The sequence below is a fragment of the Antechinus flavipes genome, chromosome 3 (assembly GCF_016432865.1).
Source record: "Antechinus flavipes isolate AdamAnt ecotype Samford, QLD, Australia chromosome 3, AdamAnt_v2, whole genome shotgun sequence".
Classification (NCBI taxonomy): domain Eukaryota; kingdom Metazoa; phylum Chordata; class Mammalia; order Dasyuromorphia; family Dasyuridae; genus Antechinus; species Antechinus flavipes.
In genome coordinates, this window is record NC_067400.1 from 562,653,248 (window position 1) to 562,669,910 (window position 16,663).

The following is a 16,663-nucleotide window of genomic DNA, read 5'->3' on the forward strand; positions in this document are numbered from 1 at the left end:
TACCTGGAGAGGGCAAAAACACATATACTCTAGGAGGAAGGTGGAGTCACTTTTTTTTTCCAGAGGAAGAGATCAGGAGAGTAATATTTCAAAGACCACTGAGGCTAATCTGACCAGCTGGTGACAGACAAACAGGGGAAAATTCTCTCCAAGAGTAATATCTTGCTAGGAAGTTGAAGGCTATTTTAAATTCAGACTAGACTGAAATCTCCTTCCTCACTTCCCCATTTACTTCCTTTGAAGCTTCTGTGTGTGTGTGTGTGTGTGCACGTGCACGTGTAGTGGGAGAGAAGGGAAAGGAGGGGAGGATGGATGGAAATTTATTTCCCAGGAGCTCTTGGTGAACTTAACTATGGAATCATAAAATCTTAGAGCTTAAAGGGACAACAGAGGGCATACAGTTCAATTTCTACCTGGGCAGAAGTCTACTTGACAACATTATCAATAAGTTGTTCTCCAGCTTCTGAATTTGAATACTTCTGGTGATGGCAAACTCACTCTCACTAAATGAGCAGGTCTCTTAAACTTCTCTAAGACTTATAGTTTTTTCCCCTTTTACATACATCATTATTGATTCCCATACAGCTTTTGATAGAGATTTTAAAAAACATAAATAAGCAGAATGATAAATATGGAAACATATATAGAAGAATTTTACATGTTTAACATATATCGGATTATTTGCTGCCTAGGGGAGAAAAGAAGGGGAAAGGAGGGAGAAAAAAATTGGAACACAAGATTTTGCAAGAGTGAATGCTGAAAACTATCTTTGCATATATTTTGAAAATAAAAAGCTATTAAAATACTTACTGTTTCTTCAACTGTAAAATGGGCATAGTAAAAATAGTGACCTCACAGTGCCACAAGCTGGATCTCTAAATGATCTAGCATTGTTTTCACATGACCAGAGGGAGAAGTCAAGTATCATAATGGTGTAGTATGCTTAACTTGGGGTCACAAACAATTTAGTTCAAATCCTGCTTCAGACACATACTACATATGATAATTTGGTCAAATCATTTAACTTCTCTTTACCTCAATTTCCTAATGTGTAAGGAAAGTAATAGCCTTTCACAAGACTATTATAAGAATAAAATGAGATAATATATGAAAAGTTCTCTGTAAACCTTACAATTCTGTATAATGTTAGCATTAGGAGCATTTCCTCCATCAAGAAACTCAGAACATGATACTCCAAATGTAGCTTGATTAGCACAGTGGAGAGTGAAACAATCACTTTACTTAGTCTTGACACTAGAGTTCTATTAAGATAGCCTTGGGTCACTTTATCTTTTTTTCAGCTGCCATCCTATACTCTTATCTCATATTGAATTTATGGTGACACCCCCACACATATACCCACCCCTATGTCTTTCTAAAAATATTTATAAAATCTCAAGTCTCCCCCAAAGTCATGTTTTGTTCTCTACTTCCCTGTCCTCTGCTCTGCTGGAAATAGTCTGTTCTCCTAAAGCTGCTCATGCCCTTTCTGTCCTTGGCCAACCTCAGGAGGAAATCGTCCTCTTTGAGGAACCCAGGAAACTTAATCAATTAACCAGAGAGGCAGACTACAAATATCCCATTAAGAGAGCTGTGCAAACCAGATAGCAAAGAGACATGTAATTATGCTCCAGTAATTCTGCCTTAATCCTCCCAACACCCAAGCGGGAAGGATCAGGGCCCATCCGGCTTAACAAACAGTAGGGCAAACACAATACTGAAAGGCTGTGATCCGACACTTGGCCAGCCATTCTGCACCCCCTCCCTCTGCCTTTGCTGCCTGAGTGATGGAGAATATGTATCCTGGAGAGGACCTGGCAGGGATTAGACCAAAGTAGACTGAGTGGTCCATTGCTCACATGTTGTAAACTGAGATTAAAGTCCAGAGGAGGTGTGGAATTCCGGAGCCTGCAGACAATCCTGCTGGCTCCCACAATCCATCCCAGAGTTGGGTACATAATGGATGATCAATAAAAATTATTCAATGTATTTTTTCATGAATTTATTCAATCATTCAATTTAGCTAATGTATATTATGTGGTATTAGAGGCAAAGCTAAATGGTTTAGATATAAAGATTAAACAAAATAAAATAGTCTCTACCTTCAAAGAGCTTAAATTCAAATGATTGTGTGAGGGATATGGCATGTATACATATGAAAATAATGCAAAGTATGGAATGACAGAAGCAAAGGAGAACTCCAAAGTGCTCAAAAAATTTGAGAGACTGAAAAATACTTTAATTTGAGATGTGCAGTGAAGTGGCACCTGTGCTGAGCCTGGCAGAAAAGGAAATATTCTGAAAAGTAGAGATGAAAAGGTAGGGAATCCAAGGCATGGGAAGCCTCCTCCTCCTCCTCCCTTCCCTCTTTTTTTTCCTTTCCTTTTTCCCTCCTTTCCTCTCCTTCCATGCCCCACTTCCTCACTCCATAACTCCCTTCCCTTTCCCCTTTCCTCCCTTCCTCCCTCCCTTGCTCCCTTCCTTCCTTCCTTCTTTCCTTCCTTTCTTCCTTTCTTCTTTCCTTCCTTTTTCTTCTTTCCTTTCTTCCTTTCTTCCTTCCTTCCTTCCTTCCTTCCTTCCTTCCTTCCTTCCTTCCTTCCTTCCTTCCTTCCTTCTTTCCTTCTTATCTTCCTTCTTTCATTTATTTTTTCCTTTCCTCTCTCCCTTCACACTTCCCTTTTTCTTCCCTAGTTTCTTCCTTTCCTTAAGGATGAGGAAACACTGGGCTTTCTCTTTCTACCAAACCTGTCCAACTGTCTCCAAAGGGAAAGCTCAGATAGCAGGATGGTGAAAGGGCAGTCAAAGGTATTTTTCAGTATCATACTATTTCCCCCTCTTAATCTGAGTTTGATCAGCAGGAAGGAAAATTGCAAGCACTCTTATGCCAAGGTTTGAAATTTGCAAACTAATTGGTCAAGGGGACAGGGAAGTCCTTCTTAAGGCACTTCTTAAGGAGTTTCAGGCAAAGTCTATTTTCCCCCATTCCCTGGAAAACCCCAAATCCCCAAAATGAAGTGTCAACTAGAAGCACACATGAGCAGAGCACCCATGGCTCAGAGATGAGAACTGACTAATCCTCCCCAATCCATTCCTGAACTTCAGACAGTTCTCAGCCCAGCCATTTAAATTCACCAACTCAGGTCCAAGACTCTGGCATGAACTCAGCTACTGACATTCAGGGTTAACTTGTCACAAGCCACATCTGCAACTTATAGCCATAACTTGAGAGTTACTCTGTGGTTAAATCATTGGATAACTAGATGTGTGGGCAGAGAGGAAATGAAGAACTATGATGAAAAGCAATGCAGGATTGAAAAAAAAGAATACTAGCCTTGTAAGAAAAATAGACTGGGTTAGAATCCCGCCCCTGACACTTCTTGGCTATGTAATGAATCCACTCCACCATAGACACTTCCTGGCTGTATAAGCATGGGCAAGTCATTCACCTTCAATTTCATTATCTATAAGATGGGTTTAATTACAGCTGTAGCGACTATTTCAGTAGACTGTAAGGTATTTTTCAAATCTTTGACGGATATGTAAATGTCAGTTATTATGGGAAAAGAATAGGAGAGAGTCGGGGATGGAAAGAAAGAAAAAGGCAGAGGAGAGGAGAAGGGAAGATTGAAGAAGAGAAAATGGAAGGAGGGGAGAGGAAAGAAGGAATGGAAGAGAAAAGCAGAAAGGAAATTTAGAGGGAGGAGAACCTAGGTAAATTACTTGAAAGTAGAGACTATATTTTGTTTTTTGATTTTCTGGCCCTCATGCCTAGTAGAAAGGTTGGTACAAAGAATGTGCTTAATAAATTATTTTGCTCAACTTATAATTGTCCCCCACTTCATCACTAATAGGATATAAGTGCCTTGAAAGCAGGGTTTGTGTTGGTGTTATCTTTGTATCCCCAGATCCAAGTATGTTGACTTTAATTTACATAGGGTCTGTGATTTTCTTGCTTTTTGGGACTTCTGGCAGAGGAGTCTCCACCAAAGCAGATGGAAACCCTTCTATGACTTAATAGGTAAATCCTAGAGAGTTTTCTTAAGTCTATAGAGCTTAAGTGATCTCATGGCCACACATGATAACATATGTAAAAGCTAGTATATAGATTTTTCTGACACCAAGTGTGTCACTATTATGTACCCTATTGCTTCAATACTTTGAATTTAATAGATACTTTTAACATGCTTTTTAAATTGAATTAAATTGATTCCAGTTCTAGAATCCTGTTATTTAATATAATATGGGAAAAGGCAAAGGGAGGGAAAACTGCCCACTTCTCTTCAATGCCAAAGAATTCACGGCCTCTGCTTTTACCAAACTGAATCTTCAGTTTCCAAATCCATTTCTTCTCTCAGGACCTATAAGTCAAGGAGCTATCAGTGCCATGGACAGCTCCTAGAGAATCCATGAGGGTTATTTATTCTTTGTATCCATGTTTGGCTTATCTGGTGAGAATGACATGGTGAGGCATTGGAGTAATCTCCTGGAATAAGGGCCAGGGGAAATCACAGAAAATGTGAGTGTAAAGGATGATTCCAGGAGAGCTATGTTTAGCTGAATTGTCTGGCAAAAAAGCCATCTGGAGCTAGATGGTTCTCCAGGACCTGGGGATATAGAGACACCTTCCAGGTACCCCTTTCTAGGACCCATTGGGTTTTGAGTATCTGTCCAAGTCATTGCCCTCATGTGGGAATACCCTGTCTCTGTAGAAGCCAGTTTCTAAGGCTGTGCTCTTATCCTTCTCTCACCACTAGAAATGTCCCTTAATATCCACTATGCTAAAATTATCACTCATTTATTTCAAAACTTACCTCCTTCAGGAAGTCTCCCATAACTAACTCCATCCAGCTTGGTTCGCAATTATATTTCAGCCTCCTTCTCATGCACTTTTTGCACTGTTGTCATTTACATTTGCACAAAAAGTCCATCCTTATGTGGGTGGATATATCTCATCTGACCCTTTCCCTTGGAGATGATTCATTAAAGATGTTCTAACTGATCAGAAAGCCTGACTTAATGATATACAATAGATACTCTCCCATTATTATGGTTTTAGTCACCAGCTGTACTTCACAGATTCAGATACTTGGAGGTGCATGAGTCCTTAGAGGTTTGTAATCTAAAACCCTGTCAGGTACAGCATTCCTGACAGGAGATCATTTATCCTTTGCTTGAATACCTCCAGTGGTGGGAAACTTAGTGCCTTACAAGGCAGCATGATTCACTTTTAGATAGCTCTCATTGCTAGTAAGTTTTTCCTTACAAGTTGCCTCTCTTCAACTTCTTCCCACTGTTCCTCTCTTTTCCCTCTGGAATTAAACAGAACAAATCTAGCCCTTGATCCACATGACAACACTTCAAGTATTTGAATAAAGCTATCAGGTCATTTCCTTTCCATATGAACTAACCATTTTGACTCTGCATTTGCTTTATATTGATGTATGTATTCATACACATTTGCTTCCCTCATTAGAATGAAAGATGCTTGCATGTAAGGATTATTTCATTCTTTGTATTTCTATTTCTTGTGCCTAGTTCATTATCACACAGTTCATATTTAATAAATATACACTGATTAATTGAATAATTCTCACTATGTCTTCTTCAGGCCACCCACCCTTATTTCCAAATGATATTTCAAAATGATATCCACATGACATAATTTGAATTTCCTCCTCATCCCAGCCCTCTTCCTATGCACATTTCACCTTGTCACTTTCTTTTATTTAGAGTAAGGACTATTCCATAGGAGTATGGGAATCGATAAAGGACTTCTCCTTCTCCCTCCCACATAGGATTTAGTTGGAAATTGTCAATGGCCTTTTCTCAGTCCTCATCTTTCTTTAGCTCTTTGCCATATTTAACAACTTGACTATTTCTTCTTCCTAAATAATTTCTCTTTCCTGGGTTTTCATGACATTATTCTCTCCTGGCTTTCTTCATACTTGTCCGAGTCTCCCTAGTAGGAATAGCATTCATCTCCTATCATATAACTATGTGTTTCCAACAAGGCCTGACTTTGGGCCCTCTTCTCCTCTTTCTCAACAACTTTTGGGGATACAAACACCTCAGCTTGACATTTAAATCCCTTTATACTCCTCATTCATTACTTTGCTGTTCCTTGAACTAAGCACTTCATCTCCAGCCTCCATGACTTTAGCTAAGCTGATCTCTATGCCTAGAATGCATTCCATCTTCACTTCTGCCCCTTAGAATCAAGGTCTAGTTCAGGTGCTACTTCTTACATGTCTTTCCTGAGATTCCTGTTAGTATCTTCTTATCCTACCGCTCAAATGAACATATATATTGCTTTGTGTTTGCTTTATGTATCCTTTGTGTAGGGTAGCCAGGTGGCAGAATGGGGAAAGTGCCAGACCTAGTCAAGAATACTCATCTTCCTGAGTTTAAACCTGGCTTCAGACATATGCAAACTGTGTGATCCTGAGCAAGTCACTTAATTGCTTCAATTTCCTCATCTATAAAATGAACTGGAGAAGAAAATAGCAAACCATTCCAGTATCTTTGCCAAGAAAACCCCAAATAGGTCACAAAGAGTTGGACACAACTGAAAAATGATTAAACAAATCCCACCACAGTAGAATGTAATCTCCTTAAGGGAAAGGAGTTTTAAACTTTGTATTTGTAGGCGTAGCACCCAGGACCATACTTAGCACATAGTAAATTTGTGTTGGATGGACTGGATTAGAAGTGGGAGTTGTAGGGGCAGCTAGGTGAGGCGGTGGATAGAGCACCAGCCCGAAGTCAAGAGGACCTGAGTTCAAATTTGACCTCAGACACTTAACACTTTCTAGCTGTGTGGCCCTAGGCAAGTCACTTAATCCCCAATCCCCTAAAGAAAAAAAAAAAAGAAGTGGGAGTTGTGGGCTAAGTGTGTGGCCCATCAGTGTCCAAAAGGAATTTAGACCCAATTTCTCCAAAGTATTTTGTTGAGCTCTGAAAGGACTCTCTCAGGGATTTCTCATTTTCTCTGGTCAGCCACAAGCAGGCTGGAGGCCCTTACTCACCTTCTCCAAGCCATCTTCCTTCAGGCTGATGATATCCAAGTCAAAATCAGTCCTTAAGCCACTGGTTTTGTTGAAAACAATCCGTCCAGTTAATCCTTCCCATTGAGCCTGCCGGAGGGAAGAGGGCAGAGCTGCAATTACTTAGCCTCATAAATCATCATTCGGTACAACTGTACAATGCTTCATTTTAATTACTCCTTACACCGAGACTTTTCCCCAAAGACCATGATTAATTAATAATCACCTCCATCATTGCAGGCTGCAGCACAGGCCGGTGATTTCCATAAATTCTATTATACTCTTTAGCCAGACTTACATTTGTACCTTTCTTGTTGAACATCGATCTCAGATTTGCCCAAATGAGCCCCCTGCCTCTGTGCTCAGTGCAAATGTTGCCTGCCTTTCTCAGCTCCCAGAGGAGGGGGAGAGGAGGAAGGCCTAGGGGCCACCTGAGCAGAGAATGTTTAATAGAAGAAGAGCCTCCAGGGCAGGGCAGAGAAGAAGCACTTTTAAATTGTGGCAGGGAAAGCTCAAACTAGGGAGGGAAAGAGACATGGCAGGGGCAGCAGGGCCAGAAAGCACAGCTCATCAGTGAAAGCCTAGCCAATAAACTCAAATGTGTTAAGAACAAGCAGGAGAGAGAAGACAGCAAGTAGATCATGGAGAGAGACAGATAATAACAACTGAATTTATACAGGGATTTAAAATTTACAAAGCACTTTATTTATATCATCTGATTTGATCCTCACCATAGCCTTGTGAGATAGGCAGGCACTATGGATATTATTATAATCCTTCTTTCACAAATGAGGGAAATGAGGCTCAAAGTGACTCCTGAGTGACTTGTCCAGGGTCACTTAACTAATAAGTGTCTGAGATGGCATTTAAACTCAAATCTCTCCTGACTTTCAGATTTGACATTTTCTACCACACTATGCTGTTTCTTGGTAGAGGTATGGGATTTATGGGGGGTAGAGAGGAGGAAACAGAGAAAGAAGGAGAGACACACAGAGAGTTACAGAGACAGACACATAGGAATAGAGACAGAGACACAGACACAGAAAAAGACCAAGGATCAAGACAGAAGAAAGATCAACATAAAAATAGATAGTTATAGAGAGATATAGACAGATGCAGGGAAGAGGAAGGGAGAGAGATAGAAAGAGAGAGGAGAGGAAAGAGACAAAGGGAAAGAGGAAGGAAGGGGAAGGAATGGAAGTGAAAAGCAGACATTAGAAGATAAGAGGGGTCAAATCAGGACAGGAGGAGAAAGGAGAAATGAGAGTGAGAGAGATGAGAGACATATGAATGAAAGGCACAAAGAGAGGGAGGCAGAAACAGATGAGAAAGACAGAGAAGAAACCAGTATAATAACCAGTCTAAAACTGTTCATCCTGGAGTGCTCAATGGAAACTATAACAACATGTAGCTTGAAGCCCAGATATCAGTGAGTGTTGTGGCTGTGGTGTTGGTGTGTTGCAATCAAATGACAGGTGCTTCAATACAAGAAGTCTCAGACATGCTTGACTGTACATACAAAAATACAAAAGGTCACTGCCGTTCTTGGGCTTCTTATGCCTTCCATCTCTCATTTAAGTGAGAGAAAGCTGTGCAAGATCATCTTCCTCACTTAAATCCAATTCACTTGCATGTCAAGACATCACCTCCCTGATGTTATGGTCCTCTTAATACTGTTGATGTTGTTGGAGCTGTCCAAGGTACTTTCCACTCTCTTACAGGCCAAACTGAGCCAAATCAGACGGATTTTAGAGCTTCTCTGAAACTTACCCCTGTTGGTCTTAGTTCTTCCCAAAGTTACAACTAGTCATCCTGAGAACTAGGGTAAGCACAACAAAAATTCCTGAGGGAAGGTTGGAGGCTGTGTGGCTTTTGGAAAAAGGTAGTCCCATTACTGCTGCTTGGGAGCCCTTGGCCAGGAGAGGAAATGAGATAGGGTTAGTCTGAGGAGAAAGGCATCTGGGGCACAAGCTTGCCACCTGGGGAAAGAAGCACCATCTGGTAGCTTTCTATTTTAACTAATTATTCTAGCTAACTAGGTGCTAAGCATCTAGCTACAGAAGGAGTACAAGTGTAGTCAATACCTTCAAATTTTGGTGTTCTGAGGCTTAGTTCCAGTCATTTTGGCCTAATTTTGATTTTTGTTTTCCCATATGAGACCCAATGAACAAGTGTATTTCCCCTGAAGATATTTTAACATAGGTATCATGTCATTTTAGTTGCTTTCTATATTCTGCTCCAGTTTCTCAGGGTTCTTTCAGGAAGTAGGGGAACTTGTTGCAGAATTTGGTGGGAAAAGGATTAGAGCTGTGAGAGACCTGGTTTTTAATTTTATCTCTGCCAATTACTATGTATCAACCAACTAAAAACATTTACTAAGTATCTACTATGTCCAGGATACCATGATAAATTCTAAGGATATGAAGAAAGGCAAAAACAAACAAACAAAAACAAAAAATAGTTCCTGCCCGCAAGAATCTCACATTCAAATAGGGGAGACAACATGTAATTAACTAGGTACACAAAGATATCTGTATCTATCTATCTATCTATCTATCTATCTATCTATATACATATATTATAGAGACGGAGACATAGAGAAAGAAACAGAGACAAAAAGAGACACAGACAGAGAACCAGAGAGACAAACAAAAATACAGAGAGGGACAGACATATACACAGAAAGAGAAAATACATTAGCAGTAGCAGGTGGATTGAGGAAGACTTCCTACAAAACGTAAACTTTAAGCTGTGCAGTCATGAGAAAATCGCTTAGCTTCTCAGAGCCTGCTTCCTCATCTGCATCATAGGGATAATAATATCCACAGATCTAACCTCATTGGGTTGATTTGAAAATCAAATGAAATAATTTATGTAAATTTCAATCAAACTGAAGCTTCATTGGAGAGGCATCTGTGTAGACTGGGAAAACCTGTAGTCTTATCATTAGAAGATTTAGGTTCAAGACCAGCACTTATTCTCAATGTAAATTTGGAAAAACCTCTTTAACTCTCTGAAGTTTGCCCAACTATAAAATGAAGATGCATTCACTCTGTCCCTCACAGTTCAGTGAAGAAAGTATTTTGTCAGCCTCTGAATGTTATGTCAATTGAAGTTATCATTACTACAACTATTATTATTATTATTATTATTATTATCTTTCTAGCCTGAGTCCCAAGCAGAGCATGTCCCCTGTTAGTCGAGGAAGAAAGAAATGTCATCAGGTGCCCACAGCAAAGAGAGAGAGCCTCATCCCCTCTTGGCATTTACCCACCTGCCAGACACTCTCCAACCCGCCGCCACTGCTACTGAGGACTCACTAAATGAAAGAAGCCTCATATGCTCTGAACTTTGGCCTGGCATTTTCCACCTCCTCTCAGAAATGCCAAGTTCTTAAAATGCTTTACTATTGGGCTGTCACATAGCTAGACAAGGAGACACAGAATCCCAAATGTGGTTGGGTAGGAAAAGTCACAGGCTGGAAACTAGGCATCCCAGCCCTACTAGTAGTCAAGATGCTGTGTGACCTTATTCAAGGTTCTGATCCATCCTGGGCCTTGGTTTACCTAATAGTAAGATGGAGATCAGGGGATAAGTAGCCTCCCTACCTATTGTAATCATTAAATGAGGCAGTATTTCTCAAGACATATGCCTCAAAAAATTCATGGTGAGTTAATACTATGTTACCTCTCTGCCTGTGCACATTGAGAGACAGTAAAATGTATAGGTTTAGAATGCTGGATCTGGAGTTAGGAAAACCTGAGTTCAAATCTGGCCTCAGTCACTTGCTAGTTATGTGAGGCGGGGCAAAGCACTTTAACCTTTTTTCAGTTACTTCATCTGTTAAAATAAAGGTGTTGGACTTGATGACCTCTAAGGTCCTTTCCAGATCTAAACCTATGAGCCCATGATCCAAGTCTCTTCCATGCCTTAATAGATTCTTTATAAGTGGCTATGGCTGAATAAATTAACTCATTAGTGGCTAAGCCCTATGGTGATAAGGATCTCTATATTTGGCTAACTAATCCCTGGACAACAGCCACAGTTCATTAATGGGCCTCATTTAGAAAGAAGCCTTTCCAGATGATTCTATTACTATAGGCTCAGAGAGTTGGGAAATTGTTGACCTATGCCTGGAAGGAACTTCAGAGACCATTAAGTGCAATTTCTAGATTCTGAACAAGAAACCAAATATCATAATTAAAGTGAGACCATCACTTACTCAAGGTTTCACTTTAATGAGTTGATGGATCAGAGATCGACAGGTGTAAGTCACCCAAAGGAAGCTATTCAGTAATTCTAGGAAGTCTCAATGGTCCATGTAGCTATTTACATGAACACATGTTATTCCCCTGATAGAATGGAAGCTCTCAGAGCAAGGACAGTTTCATTTTTTCCTGTGTTCTCTCAATGCTTAGCAAAGTGCCTGGAAGATTTGCAGGTGCTTATCATAGGCTTGGTGATTGATTCATGATTGTGCTTTGGGAGAACTGGGGTACTTTAGTTTTGATGTCTCATAGGAAGGACTGCCCCATAAAAAGAGTTTTGGGGGACTTCTGCAATGGATTCATTTTCAATGGACTTCAAGAGGAATATGCTTTAGCCTGAGTCCTCTTGTAGAATGTAAAGAGCTAAAGTGAATCTCCAAAGCATATTGAACATAGTAAGAAGCACAAAGGGAGGAACACTGAACTAAAAAAAATGAATTTGTCATCACTGGGTCTGAGTTTTAATCCCAGTTTGATTCCTAACCAGGTGTATGACTTTGGGCACATCACTTCATCCCTTAATTTCCTCCTCTATAAAATGAGAAGTTATGGAAAGTCTAAGGGACCTTTAAACTACCTTTTTCTTTTTTTTCACATACACATGTATTTATTGTTTCTATATCTTAAAAACCAAACCTTTAACAGAGAAATTTGATATAAAGACTTTTTTTCTCATGTCTAGATCAACGATCTCAGGATAATGCTAGTGATTCTCACAGTCATAATTTTAGAATCTTTTGGGTATAGCTTAAACAAAGTGTTCACCCAAGATAGAAAACAATAGACTATTGAACCCCACAATTTTCAGGGCCACCACAGGCCCTTTTCTAAGATGCTTCTTCCTCAGAGAATCACAAAATCATAGATCTTTATACCTGGGGTGAATCTCAGAGAATATCTATGGAGCATTTCAAAATGCTAGATTAAGAGTTTTAGTGGTATAGGGAGTCATTGGAAGTTTATCAGTAGAGGAATGACCTAGCAATATTATATTGGCAGCTATATGAATGGCAGATTGGAGAAGGCAAAGACTGGAGGCAGGAGGGTCAGTTAAGTAGTTATAGCAATTGTTGTTGAGTATTTGTTTCAATCATGTCTGGCTCTTTGTGACCCATTTTGGGGTTTTCTTGATAGACATACAGGAGTGATTTGCCATTTCCAACTCATTGAATAGATAAGGAAACTAAGGCAAACAGGGTAAAGTGACTTGGTCAGGATCACACAACTAGTAAGGCTGAATTTGAACTCAGGCCAATGAGTATTTCTGACTTCAGCACTGTATCACCTAGCTGAAGTTAAGTCAATAGTACAGGTAAAAAGTAATAAGAGTTTGAACTAAGGTAGTGGCAAGGAGAATGGCCAGGAGATATGACACTGGCAAATTTGATAAGATATGAATGGATATAGAGAGACAGAAGAGAAATGGAGAATTGAAAAAAAGCACTTATTAAGTGTTTATTATGTGCCAGATACTATGTTAAGCACTAGGGATACAAACATAAGCAAATAAGGCAGATCCTGCCTTCAAAAAGATTACATTCTAATATTGTTGTTCAGTTGTTTCAATTACATCTGATTCTTTGTTGCCTCAGGAGTTTCCTTGCAAAGATATTGCCTTTTCTTTTCCAGCTCATTGTACAAAGGAGGAAAACAGGGTTAAGTGGCTTGCCTAATTTGATTTGAACTCATGGAGAAGAATCTTCCTAATTCCACCCCAGTGTTCTCTCTATTGTACCACATCGCTGCCTTTACATTCTACCAAAAGAATATATAAAAGGCAGCTAGAAAGCTGAGAAAGAAAAGAGGGGTTTTGTTATGGATGGAAATCAGAAACACCCATGTTCAAAACCAGCTTCATTTTCACCATATGATGCTGGCTTTACCCTTTGTAAAATGTGGATTATAGTAGTACCCACTTTCTAGGATTGTTGTGAGGATGAAGTCAGGTACTGTTTGGAAAGTATCTGGACACATGGTAGATATTTAATAAATATTTGTTTCCTTTCTTCCATATTTCATCATGATTTACAAGTCTGGTTCTGACTAAGATAGAGCTCAGGAAGAAAGTGTCAATCAATCAATTAATTGATCAATCAGGACACACTTATTAAATCCCTATTATATGTTAAGCATGGTGCTGGGTGCCAAAGTATAAAAAATGAAGCAATTCCTCTCCTCAAGGATTTTGCAAGTTTCATGTATGGATGATTGGGAGGGACAGTGGTATGACTGATAGGGGAAAGTCATAGTTAGGCAGGTGATGAACTTGACTTTGTGTATGAATTTGAGGTAAGAAAAGGGCATACAAGATGTAAAAGGACAGAAGACAAATATTGGAATCGCACATAGTAGGGAGAGTGGGATCACTTTTATGTAGCCTGGTTTGGAAATGGTGATCAGGAAGTGCCTTGGAGCCCTAACTTGGGGGAAGATAAACCAAGAGCTCAAATACAGATTTGAGAGTCTTTCACATAGAGGTAAGGATGAGAACCTTGATTGTGGATGAATAAATTATAATAATAATAATAGCTAGCATTTATATAGTGCTTCTTGGTTTGTAAATTGTTTTACACAATGTATATACTTTTATACTCACAACAACTCTAGGTGGTAGGTTGTATAATTGTCTTCATTTTAAAGATAAGGAAATTGAATCAGATAAACATCATTAGTGTCTGAGTCTGGATTTGAACTCTTTTTTTTTTTTGACTTTGGCCAAATGCACTACATAGCTGCTTCATAGAGAAAACAAATGAGGAGAAAGATGAAAACAGAACCTAGGGGACACCTACATTCAGATGGTAGGAGGAAAATAGTGAAGGACACAAAGAAGAGAGAAGAGAGAGAGAGAGAGAGAGAGAGAGAGAGAGAGAGAGAGAGAGAAGAAGGAGGAGGAGGAGGAGGAAAGAGGGGAAGGAAGGGAAGGAGAGAGAGGGAGGGAGGGGGGAGAGAGAAAGGGAGAGAGAAACAGACACAGACACATAGACAGAAAAACAGAGACAGAGACAGAAAGACAGGGAAGAAAGGAGGAAGAACTGGAGGGAAAGGGAGAGGGAGACAAACAGAGAGATGCCAGATATCAGAAAGAAGAGGACAAATGTGCCAGCAAGGATATGGTCTGAGGAAAGGCCATTTTATTTGACAACTAAGAGATAACTGTAAAGAGTACAGTTTCAGTTGAGTGGTAGGAATGAAATCAATCAGTGAATGGATAAGCCTTTGTTAGGTACCTGCCATATGCCAAATGAACGTTTGCCAAAAAAGACTATTTTATGAAGAATTCACATAAAAGCAAGTGCTTATAAGATGGTCAGAAAAAGTGATACAAGGACATTTTCAAGGTCTCTCTTAAGAACTTTAAAATTGATTGTATGACATGGGAGACACTGGCACAGGACTGCCCAGTATGCTCTATGAGCAAAGCAGAATTGCTGTAACTCAAAAGAGGCACCAGATGTGCAAAGGTAGAGAATCCACCCCAAATGTTCATATGGACTATTTGTAATTGATCTGTGGCAGAGTGTTCCGAGCTCATATCAGCGATAGTTGGACTTACTGTAACTTGAATCTAACTTAGTGATGTCATTTTGATTCTCTTCAACAATGAAGGACACCAAACAACCATTATCATAAGCAATGAAAATACAAAGTCAAAAATAAAAGAATCTTGTCCTCAAAAAAGCTTATATTCTATCAAGGAAACAACATGAATATTAATGAATGCAAAAACATTTAGTAAGTGCTCACATTTAATATACCATACCAGATATTGTACCAAACATTGGGAGTACAGACATAAGCAAGCCAAATAATCCCTGTTCTTAAGGAACCTTTTATTCTATAGGGAAAAGGCAACACATTCAGAGGAAAGGAGATTATGAAGAGAGGGGGATCACTTTCATGTATCCTAGTTTGGAAATGGTGGTCAGGAAGTGCCTTGGAGCCCTAATCTGGGGGAAGATAAAACAAGAGCTTATTTCTTAGCTATAAAATATACAAAATAATATAACAAGGCCTTTAAATTTGGAAAGAAATGGGAAAAGCCTCCAGTAGAAAGTGATGTTTAAGCTGAACTTTGAAGAAAGGTGGAAATCCTAAGGGACAGAGGAAAAGAAGGAAAATCTAAGCCTGGGAGACAGCTCTGTGCAAAAGCAGAGATGGGTTAGGGAGTGTCACATATGAAGAACAGTAAAGAGGCCAGATTGGTAGGATCAAAGGCTACATGAAGGGAATTAATATATGTGTGGGGGAAGCATGCAAGTAAGTAAGCTGGAATCAGGCTCAGAAGAGATTGATTTGGCAAATGCAGCAGTGTGCATTTCATCCAGAGGCAGTAGGGAGCTACTGGAATTTATTGAGGAGGGGAGTGATGTGAACAGACCTATGCTTTAGAAATCTCACTGGCATCTGTATGGAGAATGGATTAGAAAGGAGATAAATTTGCTATTGTCTAGGTGAGAAGTAATGAGGACTTGAACCAGACTGGTGGATGTGTGAGTGGAGAAGAAGGGAAGGCAGATTGCAAAGAGTTGAAGAGTGAGTGGGTGGTGCGGCAGTTAAAGCAGCCAGCATGGATGATTGTTTTTAGAATTTATCAGTGAAAAGAAGGAGAAGAAGGTAGTTTGAGGGGTGCATTATGGGAAATGGCAGGGAGATCTGAGCATATTTGCTAATTTGTGGGAAAGGAAGTAGCTGAAAACCAGAGAGGAATGTACTGGAGAGATGGCATGGGAAAGGGAGCAAAGTCTCAGATTAAGTTGGGGGATGGAAACAAAAGCACAAATGGAATAGTTAACCTCTGTTGGGAAGATAGTCCTCTATCTCAGAAAAGAGATAGAGAGGAGAAGATGTTGAGATCAATTCCACTTTGGTCTTTGGATCACCTGGTCCCATAGCTAACAATCAAGTGAGAATTAAAATTCAGTCAAAGGATATGAACAGACAATTTTCAGATGATGAAATTGAAACTATTTCCACTCATATGAAAGAGTGTTCCAAAACACTATTGATCAGAGAAATGCAAATTAAGGCAACTCTGAGATACCACTACACACCTGTCAGATTGGCTAAGACAACAGGAAAAAATAATGATGAATGTTGGAGGGGATGCGGGAAAACTGGGACACTGATGCATTGTTGGTGGAGTTGTGAATGAATCCAACCATTCTGGAGAGCAATCTGGAATTATGCCCAAAAAGTTATCAAACTGTGCATACCCTTTGATCCAGCCATGCTATTACTGGGCTTATACCCCAAAGAAATACTACAGAAGGGAAAGGGACCTGTATATGCCAAAATGTTTGTGGCAGCCCTGTTTGTAGTGACTAGAAGCCGGAAAAATGAATGGATGCC

General features: G+C 39.7%; 1 protein-coding gene across 2 annotated transcripts in view; it reads right to left on the reverse strand.

Annotated features, from left to right (window-relative positions):
* GRIK3 (glutamate ionotropic receptor kainate type subunit 3) overlaps window positions 1-16,663 on the reverse strand; it is a 323,335-nt gene that overhangs the window by 69,591 nt on the left and 237,081 nt on the right. For both annotated transcript variants that reach the window (XM_051987712.1, XM_051987711.1), the window contains exon 8: window positions 7,026-7,133. In XM_051987712.1, coding sequence (XP_051843672.1) covers window positions 7,026-7,133 — 108 coding nt within the window. The remainder of the gene's footprint in view (window positions 1-7,025; window positions 7,134-16,663) is intronic.